The sequence below is a fragment of the Borostomias antarcticus genome (assembly GCF_949987555.1).
Source record: "Borostomias antarcticus genome assembly, chromosome: 23".
NCBI lineage: Eukaryota > Metazoa > Chordata > Actinopteri > Stomiiformes > Stomiidae > Borostomias > Borostomias antarcticus.
Window position 1 is genome coordinate 12,068,463 of NC_140256.1, and position 18,376 is coordinate 12,086,838.

The 18,376-nt window shown below is 50.0% G+C and overlaps 1 protein-coding gene across 1 annotated transcript in view; it reads left to right on the forward strand.

Moving 5' to 3' along the window:
• Nucleotides 1-18,376, forward strand: part of arb2a (ARB2 cotranscriptional regulator A) — a gene marked incomplete at its 3' end in the record, with an annotated part of 123,331 nt that overhangs the window by 78,352 nt on the left and 26,603 nt on the right. Inside the window, exon 9 of the mRNA XM_084456848.1 lies at nt 11,856-11,972. Within this exon, the coding sequence (XP_084312974.1) occupies nt 11,856-11,972 (117 nt within the window). The remainder of the gene's footprint in view (nt 1-11,855; nt 11,973-18,376) is intronic.

The following is an 18,376-nucleotide window of genomic DNA, read 5'->3' on the forward strand; positions in this document are numbered from 1 at the left end:
ATACCAGCATACAGTATGTGTCATTAGTGACTTGATGTGTTTTTCCATCTTTATGTATGTTTGCTCATTTCCCGATTGGATTTGACTGGGCGAGTTATTGATTGCTGTAGGAGATGTATTTCGGGGGGGGGGGGGGGGGAGGGACCAGGACGTACGATGAGACGTTTGCGATGCCGTTAATTGGCGTGCGGGGTCCAGGCGGCGTGTGTATGAGGCTGCCGCATTGTTTAGAGGTGTCAGACCCAGCGCACAACAAAGAGGACGGTGGAAATCGGCAGCAGTCTCCCTTCGCTGTTCTGAAAAGAGTATGACTGTGCGTCAACATGCGCGCGCTCACACTAACACACTCGCGCGCACACACTCACACAAACACACGTTGAAAGAGGCACACACTTTGAAACAGGCACAGAAATGACAAGATAATCACCACATTCAAACTTACCTTCAGCTCTGTGATGCCTTCCTGGGAGATAAACTAGACTTAATAAATAAACTGTTTTCTTCTCAAATGTCCTCCACCGAGGCCTAATTACCATAGACTGACAGAGCCATGGTAGTTAAAAAGGTAATTTGACTATAACTAGAGTTGAGGGGGAAAAAAGGGTCAATATGCTGTCCCCCGCCTCTTTAATGGTTTATTCAAGCTTTTAGACGACTTTTTACATGATTGAGTGACAAGGTCCTTTTCCAAAATAGCATCTTCAGTAATGAGAAATAATTGACTCACTAATCAAAAAAGGGTTCATGAAATCCACAAACCCAACTGTAATCTTCTCCAGCATTTTCAACAGAAATTGCCAGTCCTCATAGCTTCAGGCACTAACACTTTGATTTAATTGCTTTAAAAAAAATAAAAAATAAAAAGATTAATAATATAGTTTGGGTTGTGTGTTTTCCCCCATCTCTCTCTATACTTGAGCTTTTGTTTTAATCAACAACATCAGAAGTAGTTTGATAGGACTCGGCTGTCTAGCATGCAGCCATTCTATGAGGCTTTAATATCTATTCGTTTTGCATACTTTTAATTAATTTAGAGAAATGTGAACTTAACTGTTTGTTTTTAATTAAAGCACATTTGAATAAATCAGAAGAAAATAAAAACCACAATGGCAATGTACAGTAATATGGCATTTATATGAAGATGCACAATAATAATTATTACTCTTCAGTAGTAGTAGTATTTTCATTACTATTGCTGTTATTATCATTATGATTGTTGTTGTTAGTATTATTATTATTAATAGTAGTAGTAGTAGTAGTAGGTTATTTTAGTTTCGTGCAATTGCACACTTTACTATTAACTTTCATTTCAGATTCATTAAGTATTTCATATAAAAATAAAAAAAGGATATTGCAGTATTTTATTCATTAAGATAATGTCTTCTATATGTGGTTAATCTCCCTTGCAGCAGGTAGGGAGTGGGAGCCATCTCCTTTTTCATTTCAAACTTTGATTAGCTGTTTGACTGGAAGGGACGACTTTCATGTTGTATTCAAATGGTCAAAAAGGAAAAGCTAGGTTTGAAGCTTCTGAATTAGACCTAATTATATATATATATATATATATATATATATATATATATATATATGCATATATATATATATGTATATATATATATATGCACATATATATATATGCATATATACAGTATATATATATATATGTATATATATTTATATGCATATATATATATATATATATATATATATACACACACACACACAGTATGTACTGTCCTTTCTAATGGGGTGTTAGTATTCAATTAAATGTCAGTGTATTTATCATGAGATGAGTCAGAGGTGTATGTCCTGGTTTGTATTGGCTGGTGGTCTCAGGCTGTAAAGTTTCTGTTAGAATCTCACTCCTCTCTCTCCTCACTCAACTCATTCGCTCTCATGGCTACTGGCTATGCAAAGTTAATTTCAGATTGTTATATATATATATATATATATATATATATATATATATATATATATATATATATATATATATATATATATATTCATTAACTTTGGTTGGTTCTGTCGTGCTCCCTCCCTCCGCCCCCCGCCTGTGAGAACGGGGGGATCACAGGGGCTGTTTTCTCCGAGGTCGCGCCCCCCCCCCCCCCCTCACCCGGAGCGGAGGAGATGAGGGTGTCTCAGGCAGCGCTCTGATAACTGAGGGGGGAGACATTCTCTTTGTCACTTTCATTACCACTGTCCTTTTCCTCTGCTGTCTCCTCTTCCCTCACTTTTTTTCCCACATGAGCTGAGAGAGAGAGCGATAGAAAGAGAGAGATAGACATAGAGAGAGATGGATGGGAGAGAGAGAGAGAGAGAAATGGGCAAGAGAGATGAGAGGGAGAGAGAGAGAGAGCGAGAGAGAGAGAGATGGGTCGAGTGGCCCTGAAAGTTTAAACAAAAAGCTTCCCCTGAGAATCAAACTCCCAGAGCCCTGAGGGAGGTCACACAACACACACACACACACACTCACTCTCATAGAGGCTCGGGCTCCCTTACACACACACGCACACACACACACACACACACACCTGATCGGTCGGGTGTCCTTCTGGAGCAGGGTTCTGCCTGGGTTGTCATTCACCGGCCCCTCCCCCCCCCCCCCAACTCCTCACTTATTCGGAGCACATTCTCAAGGTGATATACGGTACCAATTCTTTATATCAACCCAGGATTAACCACATCACAGCTTTTGACAGACTTTCTGACTGGCGGCCGAGCGGGACCGTGGCGGTTCCCGTTCAGCGGCGGCGTGAGGCTGTGCCCCGCGGGGTTCCGGCGGCGGCCCGGGCGTCACGCGGCGCCGAGCCGCTGTGCGAGGGACAACGGGAGCGACGGATATTTTAGCACATTAGCTTCGGCCGAGACGGGAGTGGTGTGAAAACACACTGATTTCCTAAGTGCCAATCATATCAGGCTAGCCACGAGAGAGGCAGCAGAGAGCAAACATCTGTATGTGCGTGGTGTAGTGTGTGTGTGTGTGTGTGTGTGTGTTTGTGTGTGTGTGTGTGTGTGTGTGTGTGAGAGAGAGAGAGAGGGGGAATGAGAGAGAGAGCCTGTGTGTATGTGTTGTACATTTCTGGATGTGTGTACGTGACCATCTATACCCTGCTGAGCAGACAGTTTTTACAATCAACACCATATCTGTGAAATTAGTTGTGTTTTTTTTTTGGGGGGGGGGGGGGGGGGCGGCATCTGTTTGTTTTAGTCATGAGTGTGATATTTTGGCTTTTGACTATGTGTAAATGTCTGTCTGTCTGTCTTTCTGTCTGTCTGTCTATCCGTCCGTCTGCCTGTCGGTCTGTCCGCCAGCCTGTCTGTCTGTCCATCTGTCTGTCTATGTCTCTGACTGTCTGCCTGTCCTTCCGACGAGGACACTCAGGGTTGAGGAGGCCCAGGGTTCAGCCACATGTCAACGCTACCCTGAGTTACGGCGCCGGGGTCTCCACGTCCCCCTCCGCCCTCCCCCTCCCCCCCCCCCCCCCCTCCCCCTGTCCTCCTCCCTGGCCGTGAGTCAACCGTCTGAAACTCTGTTAAAACAGGGTCATCCCCCGCGTGCACTAAAAGGGTGTCGCTTTAACCTGCTCTGAAATACTTACGGCTATTATTATATCTTATAAATCATTAAGAAAGTTTAATTATACGAAAATTTCATGGAGGAAATGTGCAAGCCGACACATGGGAAGGAGGATTTAATGGGCCAGCAAGTCCCAGCTCTGTGAGGGAAAATATTGAGGTTAGGTTTCTATTTTACAGCAGCGCCGGAGGGCGGCAGACTGAGAAAGACGAGAGATAGAGAGCGAGTCAGGAAGAGGATAAGAAGAGAGAAAAAGAAAGAAAGACAGAAAGAAAGAAAGAGAGAGAGAGAGGGAGAAAGATTGAAAGAGACGGCCAGGCCTTGTCAATATCCCCGCTGTGCTAAAATAACTTTCTCATTTCACTCTGAAGACCAAAGCTATTAATACAGCCAGTCAATCTGAGAGGGATGAAGATGTAGCTAGTGTACCTTGTGCCACTTTTCTTAAGTAAGTTCTATTCTAATTAACACAAGACTTTAATTAGCGCCCAGTCTGTAATTTCACTTTAAGGAATGGACCCTAATTTGAAATGAGTGTTATGAAGAATTATTTAATATATGTTGCTAAACATATAAGAGCATAAATGGTAATACACTATACTAAACTATGTCTTAATCTCCTCTTTCTACTAAGTTGATTTAAGTTAAGTTTCCAGAGCAGTAGCCTCATTCGACCATGGTAGATTCCGTTAATGAAAAAAGTGGAACACTCGCTAATTGATTCACTGTTGACAGTTTGATATCAAATATACAGCAACCATACCTGTGTGGATGCTAATTGGGAATTAATTGAATCGGGGAAGTTAATAAGAAGACTTGGACCTGATCTAGGAGACAGACTGCACAAGCCACGCAGTCCCTTCAGTGGTAATTTACCAGACTAGAAACAGATAGAAGTGCAGCATTACTGCAGTTTTACTGAATCAATCAATTATGGCAGGAAGTCATTACTGTTGTGAACCGTGCAGAATCGTTGCAGGAACAGATACACGATGGGAAGATAAGATAATGCCGGCATTTTTCTTAAACACCCACAGACTCAAACTCTCTCTCTCTCGCCAACACATTAACGCTGCACATGCTCATACACACACACACACACACACGCACACACACTCGCAGCCACCATTCGCCGAACGCTACTATTGTTTCCACTGATCCATGGTTTCCTCACGCACAGTTACCATTGTTTATGCACACTTTCTGCCCACGAGCGACGCACAACCACCCCCTCCCTCCTCTCCATTCTCCCTCCCTCCCTCCCTCCCTCCCTCCTCCCTTCCCTCCTTCTTCCTCTTGTTTTCCACGGGCACCGGCGGGCCGACGTTGCGCTTACGGGTGTCCGCCACCGCACCGCTTCCTGGCACGCCGCCCCGCGCCCTCCGCCCTTTGTTTTCCAGGAGCGGAGGCGGCCATTTTAGACCTTCTGCTGTGTCAGTAAATATTTACCGGGCTTCCTTTTCCTGCCGGACCCCGCTGACGTGTGCGTGGAGAGCCCCCCCCCCCCCACAACCCCCGCTCTCCCCAGCGCTCGCTGTCCAGGCCTCCTGTCACTCACACAGTTGTACGGTACCCCCCCCCCCCCAACACCCGCGCCCACCGCCCAGCACGTGGCGAGCGGCCCTGTGCCAGAGGAAGTGGAGGGGGAAGTTATTGCGGCGCCCCCCCCCCCCCCCTCTCTCTCCTCCCCGGGCAGCCCCTCATCCTTCTCTCCGACCGCGTCGATGCGAGTTCCAGGGTTCACCCAACGGAGAGCGCCGTGGGGGGGGGCATATAGTATGTGCGCGCTCGAGGTGTGTGCCCGCACGCACACACACACACACACACAATCTCACTTGCCCTCCGTGCCCCTGCGGCCTCGCGCAGGAGAACGTTTCCTTCCTGCTGTGAAGACAAAGGATGCCATGGGCTCGGGGTTGGGAGGGGGGGTTGGTGGGGGGGTTCGCGGGACCTGAGGGGACCCGGGGCCAGAGCTTCAAAGCGGTGTGTGGGGGGGGGGGGGGGGGGGAGCTCATGCTGTCTCTTCCTGTGGAGGGTGTCGGAGCGCTGGGGCCGGCTGCCCGTGTTTTCTCGGCTAGGTGGGGGGACGAGGGGGAGGGCGATGAGGGGCAGAGCGCTGACCTGACCCCCCCCCCCCCCCCCCCCCACTGACCCTGCACGAGGACCGCTATCACCCTCCGCCATACGCTAATGTGCAGGAACACACACACAAACATGCACTCTCTCTCGAATACACACATGCACACACACATGCTCATGCGCACACACACACACACACCCTCTCTCACGCATACACACACTCTCTTTCACACACACACAAACACACACACATTCTCTGACAGTGCCCTCCAGGATGCCCAGACTGGAATCATCAACTGACTGTTTGATTATGGCTCTGATGTCTGCCGCTCTCCTCATTGATTTATGTAAAATCTGCCTTGGGTTGTCACAACACAAGTCAGGGTTTATGTTTGGTTGGGCAGCGACTGACTCTGAAGAGACTACAAGCTGTGTGTGTGTGTGGTGTGTGTGTGGGAGAGAGGGAGCATGCACGTGCTCGTGTTTGTTTGTGTGTTTGGCTATCTCAGTGTGTGTGTGTGCCTGCGTGTGTTTGCACACTTACAGCGCTGATGCAGCGTGCTCTCTCACTGGCAGCAGTTGGACAGTTAATCAATCAAATATTTAAGCAGCGCTTCAGTGCTCAGTGGGTAGTCCCAGATTATCACTGTCTGTTGGCAGGCGGCGCGCGCATTAGGCCTCGATCGGCGGGCAAACAACGGTGCATCCTCAAACCACGGGCGCTCCCTCCCTCGACCCCCCGCCGCCTAACCCCTTCTCTTTCTCTCTCTCTCTGTGTTTCTCTTTCTGTGTGTCTCTCTCTCTCTGTCTGTCTGGTAATTGTAGTTGCTCACGTTGAATGTTTGGTGCTAGGCAGGGTCCCTTAAAAGGCCTCGTTTATTCCCCCTCCCTCTCTCTATCTCTCTCTCATCTGTCTCTCTCTCCCTCTCTCTCTCTCTCTCTCTCCCTCCCTCTCTCTCTCTCTCTGATCCAGAGCTGACTGGGCCCTGCTACCCCTGGGGAACTCCATTGTGGATTACCATTCAGTTTTCACCCAATTATCCAGTGGCTTCGGCTGCCTTTGACACATAATTATCAAAGGCCTAAATAATTGTCTTTATTACTGCCGGTGTTTAGGTGCGGCGGCGGGCGTCACGGGGAGAGAGAGGAGCCCGGTATTTATCTCCGCGAGAGACTGGGCTTAGCATGCTGGGTAAACGCAGCCTCGTCCGTTATTCCAACCCTGTCATCCAACTCCTCATCCGGATAGATAAACATGATTAATATGTTTTTTTCTCCCCCCCCCCACACACGTCATGGGCTGAAATATGTTTTTTTTTTTTTTTTTTTTTTTTTTTTTTTTTACCCCCCCGCTGTGTAAGTCTGGTAATTAGTTGGCTTTGTGACGGGGGACGGTCTTAAGGCACTAAACACTGTACTTTGACCGTGAGGGTCGTCTGAGTGGTCAGGAGATTGCTGGAGAAATGAGGGGGGGGGGGGGGTTCATGGAAGCGGGCGTGTGTGTGTGTGCGCGTGCGTGCATGCGTGTGCGTGCGTGTGTGTGCCTGTGTGTGTGTGTGCGTGCGTGTGCGTGCGTGCATGTGTGTGCGTGTGTGTGCGTGTGTGTGTGCGTGTGTGTGCGTGTGTGTGTGCGTGTGTGTGTGTGCGTGCGTGTGTGGCGGCGGTATATTTCATAGAACTCGACAAAAGCTCAGTTCTGCGGAACTAGACTGCCGGGGCATCTCTTAGCAACCAGAGCCTCTGAAAACACTGCGGTGGAGAAAGACCTGAGAGAGAGAGAGAGACAGAGAGAGAGAGACAGAGAGAGAGAGAGACAGAGAGAGGGAGAGAGAGAGAGATGAAAAGAGACGGGCGGAGAGAGAAGATGACGTTTGTTAACATGGGGTCGATATCTCTTTCTTTCTGCGAAATGAAACACGGCTGTACAGTCTGTTTGTCCCACCTCTCTCTGGCTCCGCTCTCTCTCTTTCCTCCCCTCCTCACCCCTCTGCTACCACTATCTATCTATCTATCTATCTATCTATCTATCTATCTATCTATCTATCTATCTATCTATCTATCTATCTATCTATCTATCTATCTATCTATCTACTGTATCTATCTATCTATCTATCTATCTATCTATCTATCTATCTATCTATCTATCTATCTATCTACTGTATCTATCCATCTATCTATCTATCTATCTATCTATCTATCTATCTATCTATCTATCTATCTATCTATCTATCTATCTATCTATCTATCTATCTATCTACTGTATCTATCTACTGTATCTATCTATCTATCTATCTATCTATCTATCTATCTATCTATCTATCTATCTATCTATCTATCTATCTATCTATCTATCTATCTATCAGTCCATCTGTCTGCCTGTGCCCAGATGTTCCTGTGTGAGGGGAGAGGCAGCTGTGTCTCCACATCTGTGTGTTGGTTTTAGTGCAACAGGTATTTTCACCTGCTCTTCCTGTTACTGCTGGTTATCACAGCTGTCCTGTCTTCTCTGTCCACCTCTGGGTTTAAACCATGACATGGGCCTACTGTAGGTATCTCCCCGGTTAACAGACCGTACTGTAGGTATCCCCCGGGTTAACAGACCATACTGTAGGTATCCCCCCGGTTAACAGACCGTACTGTAGGTATCCACCCGGTTAACAGACCGTACTGTAGGTATCCACCCGGTTAACAGACCGTACTGTAGGTATCCCCCCGGTGAACAGACCGTGATGTACTGTAGGTATCCACCCGGTTAACAGACCGTACTGTAGGTATCCACCCGGTTAACAGACCGTACTGTAGGTATCCCCCCGGTGAACAGACCGTACTGTAGGTATCCCCCCGGTGAACAGACCGTGATGTACTGTAGGTATCCCCCGGGTTAACAGACTGTGATGTACTGTAGGCCTATCTGCCTGTTAACAGACCGTGATGTAGGCCTATCTGCCTGGTTAACAGACCGTGATGTAGACCTATCTGCCTGGTTAACAGACCGTGATGTAGACCTATCTGCCTGGTTAACAGACTGTGATGTAGACCTATCTTCCTGGTTAACAGACCGTGATGTAGACCTATCTACCTGGTTAACAGACCGTGATGTAGGCCTATCTGCCTGTTAACAGACCGTGATGTAGACCTATCTGCCTGGTTAACAGACCGTGATGTAGACCTATCTACCTGGTTAACAGACCGTGATGTAGGCCTATCTACCTGGTTAACAGACCGTGATGTAGACCTATCTGCCTGTTAACAGACCGTGATGTAGACCTATCTACCTGTTAACAGACCGTGATGTAGACCTATCTGCCTGTTAACAGACCGTGATGTAGACCTATCTGCCTGGTTAACAGACTGTGATGTAGACCTATCTGCCTGGTTAACAGACTGTGATGTAGACCTATCTTCCTGGTTAACAGACCGTGATGTAGGCCTATCTACCTGGTTAACAGACCGTGATGTAGACCTATCTGCCTGTTAACAGACCGTGATGTAGACCTATCTGCCTGTTAACAGACCGTGATGTAGACCTATCTGCCTGTTAACAGACCGTGATGTAGACCTATCTTCCTGGTTAACAGACCGTGATGTAGACCTATCTGCCTGTTAACAGACCGTGATGTAGACCTATCTGCCTGTTAACAGACCGTGATGTAGACCTATCTTCCTGGTTAACAGACCGTGATGTAGGCCTATCTACCTGGTTAACAGACCGTGATGTAGACCTATCTGCCTGTTAACAGACCGTGATGTAGACCTATCTGCCTGTTAACAGACCGTGATGTAGACCTATCTGCCTGGTTAACAGACTGTGATGTAGACCTATCTGCCTGGTTAACAGACCGTGACGTAGACCTATCTACCTGGTTAACAGACTGTGATGTACTGTAGGCCTATCTACCTGGTTAACAGACCGTGATGTACTGTAGGCCTATCTACCTGGTTAACAGACCGTGATGTAGACCTATCTACCTGGTTAACAGACTGTGATGTAGACCTATCTACCTGGTTAACAGACCGTGATGTAGGCCTATCTACCTGGTTAACAGACCGTGATGTAGGCCTATCTACCTGTTAACAGACCGTGATGTAGGCCTATCTGCCTGTTAACAGACTGTGACGTAGACCTATCTGCCTGTTAACAGACCTTGATGTAGGCCTATCTACCTGTTAACAGACTGTGACGTAGACCTATCTATCTGTTAACAGACCGTGATGTAGACCTATCTACCTGGTTAACAGACCGTGATGTAGACCTATCTACCTGTTAACAGACTGTGACGTAGACCTATCTACCTGGTTAACAGACCGTGATGTAGGCCTATCTACCTGGTTAACAGACCGTGATGTAGACCTATCTGCCTGGTTAACAGACCGTGATGTAGACCTATCTGCCTGTTAACAGACCGGTCGGGTATCGCCAGGCCAAGGCTAACCAGAGGTACAGTAACAGCTAACCACTAGCAAGGCTATCCCAAAAGATCCCATACAGTAACGGTACTGCAGCCAGCTACTCCCCACACTCAGGCACGACTACATGTCTGTTCCCCCTGCATATATGCTTCTACTGACCGCAGTTGGACGTGTTGGTTTGGAGTTGAGTGCTTTTGGAAGAACCGCTCTGCGATTTACACCGTGCCCGGGAAACGCGCCGACCCATAAAGCACGAACGCAGTTTCCGTCGTAAACACGCGACTGCATTTTCGACCGAATTTCCAGGAACAGGAGAGAGCGCACGCGGGGTCAAACACGCGCTCTCCCCCCCTCCTCGGGACGCGGCGGACATGCGAGCCGTTTCTGCCGAGCGCGGCGTTCTGAACGGGGCTGTTAAAGTCATGCGCTGTGCGTTTTTCCACGGCCGGCCCGTCGTCTCGTGTTCCCTGGCCTCTGCGAGAACCCCATGCTCAGGGACCGGCCCTTTTGGCGAGCGCCAGAAAAGCGGCCCTTGACTGACACCTCCGGTTTTAAAAGGTTGACTTTGCTGCTCCCACGGGTCCCGTTCTGCCAGAGGAAGGCTTTTCAACCATGTGTGGATGGGGTGGGAGAGAGATTGTGTGTGTGTGTGTGTGTGTGTGTGTGTGTGTGTGTGTGTGTGTGTGTGTGTGTGTGTGTGTGTGTGTGTGTGTGTGTGTGTGTGTGCGCCAGCATGTGTGGTCTGTGTGCGAGCGAACATGTGTGTGTGTGTTTGCGCGAGTGTGTGCGTGCCTATGTGCGCGTGCGTCTAGGTCAAAGAGAACTTCATATAAAGAGCGCTCCTGTCTTCCCCCATCACGGAGAAGAAGCTCCTGAGGAAGGCTTATCTGCTGGGTGATATATTAGCCCTTAGTGCCTTAATAGACTCCATTTATCTCTATACACTCCCCCTTTAATTGAAGAGGTCTGAGGGGATGTATTCAAATGCCCAGCAGTCTCTTTGATGTAGCGCCAGTCCTGACTACAGCCCCCTGGACGTATGCGCTGAGGTGATTGTTAACCTATTGTTGCCAGACCTGTTCCCTATTCTTCCCGTTTTATCTTAAGGGAGGCTGTGTAAAATGGCCAACTCCCGAGGCCCGGGAGTCTGGGTGGAGGTGTGTGTGTGTGTGTGTGGGGAGGGGGCTATTGTACGGGAGGTAACAAGTCCTTTGTGTGACATTTTTTCCTCCGCGCGGGCCGCCGTGACATGTGCAGGCGACGGTATTAGAATGGGACTTTGAGCGAGGGGAAGGACTTGGGCACGGACGTGACAAGGACGCGCTGTACGGCGCGGAGATCTCACATCTCCAGGAGCCGGGGACAATGGGAGGACGCATGGGGACCGGCTGGGTTCTGAAATCCTTTCAAATACTTGGACATTGGGACCTGAAGTTGACCTATGCACCAACGGACCAACAACTGAACAAATTGCTAGTAGTGTGTGTAAAAACCTACCTGGCAGTCCAACTTATTTCTGATTCTTAAACCATCTTGGGGGAATTAGCCCAGTGGTTCCATTGTGCCAGGGAAGTTCAATCAAACACAGATAATAATCAGATATCTGAAATGATTTGAGTATGTGAACCCATGTCTGAAAGCCTGCTAACACAGGCCTACTAGCTTGGTTGGAGCCAGCCTGTTGGACCTGTTGTGGTGCTACAGTGCACTGCTCTTACAGAGGAGTTGGCTGATGATTTGCTCAATCGTGTGTGTGTGTGTGTGTGTGTGTGTGTGTGTCCACCAGCTGATCCAGAGAGAGGCCCAGGTAAAGAACAGAGTGTGTGCCGTGGCCATGACCGACTCGGTCCACAACATCTGGCACCAGGAGGCCAACAAGAACGTCCAGGAGTGGCTGCAGCAGGTGAGACACACACACACACACACACACACACACACACACACACACACACACATCAAGGGCCAAAAGTAACCACGGTTGTAACCTAACCTTACAGACCCACATGTTAGTGAGTGTGTTTTTCCCTGTTCTCCTCCTACACACTGACTACAGACCAGACAGACTGACCAGAACACTGACTACAGACCAGACAGACTGACCAGAACACTGACTACAGACCAGACAGACTGACCAGACCACTGACTACAGACCAGACTGACTGACCAGAACACTGACTACAGAGCAGACTGACTGACCACACCAGAACACTGACTACAAACCAGACTGACTGACCAGAACACTGACTACAGAGCAGACAGACTGACCAGAACACTGACTACAGACCAGACAGGCTGACCAGAACACTGACTACAGACCAGACAGACTGACCAGAACACTGACTACAGACCAGACAGACTGACCAGAACACTGACTACAGAGCAGACAGACTGACCAGAACACTGACTACAGACCAGACAGACTGACCAGAACACTGACTACAGACCAGACAGACTGACCACACCAGAACACTGACTACAGACCAGACAGGCTGACCAGAACACTGACTACAGAGCAGACTGACTGACCACACCAGAACACTGACTACAGAGCAGACAGACTGACCAGAACACTGACTACAGACCAGACAGACTGACCAGAACACTGACTACAGACCAGACAGACTGACCAGAACACTGACTACAGACCAGACAGGCTGACCAGAACACTGACTACAGACCAGACAGACTGACCACACCAGAACACTGACTACAGACCAGACAGACTGACCAGAACACTGACTACAGACCAGACAGACTGACCACACCAGAACACTGACTACAGACCAGACAGACTGAGCAGACCATAGGCTATAAAACTGACTCCAGAGCAGCCAGACTGACCAGCCCAGGGGACAGCATCACAGTCAAAGCAAAGACAGTTGTTTGCATGTTTTTCTCTTCATCCTTCGTTCCCTAGTCACCCCTTTCTCCTCTCTTTCTTCTTCCGGGCGCAGGTGAATGAATAACTCAGATGCTCGGCCTTCTCGCATCTCGTGTGTGTGTGTGTGTGTGTGTGTGTGTGTGTGTGTGTGTGTGTGTGTGTGTGTGTGTGTGTGTGTGTGTGTGTGTGTGTGTGTGTGTGTGTGTGTGTGTGTGTGTGTGTGTGTGTGTGTGTGTGTGTGTGTGTGTGTGTGTGTGTGTGTGTGTGTGTGTTAGTGTGGGCCCGCTCATTTTAGCACTCGCCCTTTCTGTGGTGACCTCTGTGCCATAGACAGCACCTGGGCTCACTCAGTATGCACATACAGATGAGACGCAGCCAAGGCCAGCCTGCTGGGGAGTCACACATGCAAATGTCACACACACACACACCCACTCACGCACACACACACACACATACACGCACACACACACACACACACACACACACACACACACACACACACACATACATCTGCACCACACACACATGCACACACACACACGCACGCACATGCACACACACACACACACACACACACACACACACACACACCTCACCAGTCCTTGGTACTGTATGTCCCTTTTGTCCATATCTGTAGTATTTTCTCTCTGTTCTCAAATATTCTCTTCCTCACTGTGCGTATGTGTGTGTGTGTGTGTTTAAGTGTGTGTGTGCTTATGTGAGATTGTGTATGAGTGAGAGCGCACGTGTACCTACAAGCGTTTGTGCGTGCTTGTGCACTTACGTGCATTTGTTTGTATCTGTGCTAGTGCACGAGCGTGCGTGTGTGTGTGTGCGTGTGTGTGTGTGTGTGTGTGTGTGTTGTGAGCTCTGTGGTTGTTGTTCTGAGCGGCTGGGACTCAAGGTTGGGCTGGACTTCTTCTGCTGCATCATTTCCTGTCAGTGAGATGCCGTGGCATAATTGGAATGTTAAGTGATTTCTACTGGCGATGATGATGATGATTATAATGATGATGATGATTAGTCCGGAAAACAATAAACCTGGGATAACCTTCTACTTCCAGAGAAGGGGGAGAAAGGGAGATCCCCTCCTTGGATGTTGCCAAATTTAAAAAGATACCATTCACAGAGAGAGAGAGAGAGAGAGAGAGAGAGAAAGGGGGAGGGAGGGAGGAAGAGAGAGAGAGAAAGAGGGAGGGAGGAAGTGAGAGTGAGAGAGAGAGAGAGAGAGAGAGAGAGGGGGGGGGGGAGGGAGGGAGGAAGAGAGAGAGAGAGAGAGAGAGGGAGGGAGGGAGGAAGTGAGAAAGAGAGAGAGAGGCAGAGAGAGGCCCTGGGATATGTAGACACGTTACATACGCTCAATCAATCACAACGTGAATGAATGAATGAATGAATGAACGAGTCCTCTCGGTCCCCCCAACACCACCCACAAGCCCCACCCACCTGGACGGACTGGGAGGCGGCTAGTTAGCCGGGATGCCGCTGGCTAGTTATCTATCCATCCCCAAGGTCATTGGGAGTGTTTGACTGGTTCCTGAATGGAACGTGTCCCGGTATTTGAAGCGGGGGTCGGTGCCCGTTGCCGTCGTCTCCGGCGGCGGTTCAGAGGGGCTGCGCTGTCGCCCCTGTGTTCCCTACCCAAGCGCCTACTCCCAGAATCCTCTCTGATCCTGGCAGGATCCCTGTCTGCTTCCTGGAGTTTTGCTTAGCGGGATCTCTTGCATACATACACACACACACACACACACACACACATACATACTGTTAACACACACAGACACTCACAAACACACACACACACACGCTCACTGATGGCTGTAGATCTGTAGACCTTTGCATGGCATGATCATGAACACAGTGTGTCTCTCTCACACACGTAAACAAACGTGATCACACACACACACACACACACACACACACACTGGGAGGGAAGCCCAAACAGCACTGCCCTTAGGGGAGCAATCACTGAACCTGAATAATGCTCCAGATAAAATGTAAAATGTGTGATCAGTGTGTGTGTGTGTGTGTGTGTGTGTGTGTGTGTGTGCGCGTGTGTGTGTGCGCGTGCGTGTGATCATGTGTGAGTTTGTTTATGTAGGAGGATCATGTTTTCGAGCCGCCACTCCGGCAGCTCAGCTCTCTGTGTCTGTGGGACGAGCAGTAATGCCCCCCCCCCCCCCCCCCCCCCCCCGAGGTCACGGGGTCAGGGGTATGGAGGGAGGGAGGAGAGGAGGAGAGGGGGATTTAGAGATCAGCACGCACTGGGACAGGTGATATGGAGCTAATGGGTCATATACTACGTGCAGATGATGTCACAGGAGAGAGAACGAGAGAGAGAGAGAGAGAGTGAGAGAGGAGGTGAGAAAGAGAAATGGGAGCTTCCGTGTAATGGAACCGTGTTGAGTGGGGGGAGGGTTTTGGGGAGGGTTTGGGGGAGGGTTGGGGGAGGGTTTGGGGAGGGTTGGGGGAGGGTTTGGGGGGAGGACTCAAGGTGAGAGGAACAGAGACTTCCTCAGAAGAGAGACGGACAGGAAGCCGGACACGCGGAATACCGATGGAGGAGAGGGAGGAGATGGGAAGTCGCGCATGAAGCGACAGATGAGTAACACTGAAAAGAGGACAGAGGGAGAGAGGGAGGGAGGGAGAGGGAGGGAGAGAGAGAGGGAGGGAGAGAGAGAGAGAGGGAAAGTAGTGGGAGAGAGAGGGTGGATGGTGTACAGCTGGCAGCCTGTCACAGTCCAAGGTGTCTCCTGTCACTATGCTGGCCCGCTGTCACACTGTAGTGGCCTGCTCCAAGCGCGCGCACGAGCACACGCACACACACACACACACACACACACACACACACACACTCGGCATGGTTATGAATAAACCATCCTAATCCACAGAGATTACCGCAACAGGAGTAGATACTGGGCCATGGGGAAAGGTAGAGAGAGAGAGAGAGAGAGAGAGAGAGAGAGAGAGAGAGACGGAGTGACAGAGAGAGAGAGGAGGGGGTGTGAGACAGTAGTTTGAGCCCCTAGCAGTCGGAGTGGTGACATCTGGGGTCTTGGGGGTTTTTCTGAGCTGTTTGAGGGCCCAGTCTGACAGGTGAGGAGGGACTGAGGCCTGGGGAGAATACACTATATAGACCTCTATAAAGGGAGGGAGGGAGGGAGGGAGGGAGGGTGAGAGAGAGAGAGAGAGAGAGAGAGAGAGAGAGAGAGAGAGAGGGAGAGAGAGAGAGAGAGAGGGAGAGAGAGAGAGAGAGAGAGAGAGAGAGACTATGATTGTACTGGGGAATGTACAGTACTGGGCAGATGAATGTTTGGAGGATTTAGCCAGGTAGCTAGCACTAGTTAGGGTCTGTGGAGGTCGTGGGTGTTCTGCGTCCGCCCCTCCTCCCAGGGCTGTTATGCTAGGTAGAAGCGCTGAGCTCCATGTTCAGGTCCGCGGTCCCAGCACTCAGGCCCTGGATGTAATTCAGCAGCACTTACAGCTATGAGAGCTCCATTTGGTTCGTATGAGAGAGGCGTTTTTGCTGTGATTTAGACCATTTGGAGAGCTCTATATATGGAGTGAGAAGTACTATTAGCCATGTCCTGAGAGCCTGTATATCATGACCCGGTGCGTGTTTGTGTACATGGGGCGCGTCCGTGCGTGTGCGCGCGTGTGTGAGTGTGTGTGTGTGTGTGTGTGTGTGCTGGTTAGGTGGCAGTGAGCAGTAGGAGGTGGGTTTTACCAGGCTTGCAGTGGAGAGCAGGTGGCTGCTGGTGCACCTGATGGAGGGGGGCGGCTTAAGTCTGTGACACAGGTAGAGCGCCCCCCCCCCCCCCTCCCCCTCCCCCACCCCCCAACACCTGTCTGCCGTTTACACTCTCAAACCGCGCCATTACGAGCGCCGTTAGCACCCCGCTAAGCACCAGCCTCCGACCAACCGCCCCAAAAGGATTCTGGGACTCGGCAGCCATATGTTTCGGATTAATAATGATGATGACACCGAATGGGGCTCACGTGAAAAGGGGGCCGTGCTGCTGTGGTGTTCGCGCACAGTGTGTGTTGTTGTGTGTGTGTGTGGGTGTTGGTGTGTGTGTGTGTGGCATTCGTCTGTGTGTGCGAGTGCCTGTGATCGCGCGCTAATGCGTGCGTGTGTGTGCGCGATGTTTGCGCGGCCCTCGGTTCCCCTTCACGTCTTTTCCGTCGCACGGTGACGTTTTGTCAGCGGCTTGGAACCAAAGCCGGTATGTAATACCGATGCGTCCGTCTTCCTCGCTCCGCTCGCCGCCCGTGTGGAGACCGCCACTCCGTCGTCTGCGCAGTGTCTCACTTGACGTGGATTCCTCTTATCACGTCCTCGTTGCCCTGCCTGCAGTGGAGAACGCACACACACGCACACACACACACACACACACACACACACACACACACACACAGTTACTACCAGGACTGCGGGTGGGGAGGGGGGGGTGTTTGTGTTTGTGCTGCTGTCTCCGTCAGTTCAATGGTGCCATTGATCCTGGGCTGCTTGAAGTCCTGATAATATGGGCTCAGTCAGAGATGTGCGTCTCTTTGTCAGGCTGCTGTCTCTGAGCCCGTCCAGCGGCCCCGGCCTTTATGTGACTGATGCGCTGCCTTGCTCTCCCGGCTCCCACAACTCTAGGGTTGCCTTGACAAATCTATTCAAGCGCCGGCCCCTGCGCCTCCCATCGGAGGGAGGGGCGGACGGGGGGGGGGGGCGGGGGGCGGGGCCCTTTGAAAGGCCTCCCTCTCGCCCACAGCACAGCTGACATCTTCTTCCAGACGGAATGAATTAAAGGAAGATACAATGAGACACTTGATGCACCAGTCAAGGACCCCCCCCCCCCCCCCCCCCCCACTCCGAAACCGGGGCTCGGCAGAGCACAACTAGGACAGAGCAGGAGTCAACAATGCACCGCTGTTTACCACCATGGCGGTTAAGTCCCCGTACAGAGGCCCCCGCCTTCTGACTGACAGGACAAGGCCAAGGGAGTCACAGAGCCACCCGCACTCCGGGAGTCACGCAAAACCTAAAGATGAATTTATACTCAGTCGACAAGTGTCGTACGACAAATGTCTGTCTACAGAAAAAATAATAATACTTTATACTGGCAAAGTGTCTGATCACCTCCATGGTAACTTGCAGACGCGTAGCTGATTGATCCATGGCAACGAACCGTGCCTTCTATCTAGCTATCCAATCACAGCTGTGCGACGAAAGTGACGGCGTCTGCGACATTAGAAAGTTTGGTAGGCGCAAGACACCCCTTTCCTACACAAAAAAATGTTGACAGTGACGTCATTTCTGTCTGTCGACACTTTCAAAAGTATAAATAAAATAAATAAAGTATAAATAAAAAAATATGTTTAAATTGGCCTTCAGAGTCCCAGACAGTCCAATTGAGAGTCACACTTAATTTTGTTTC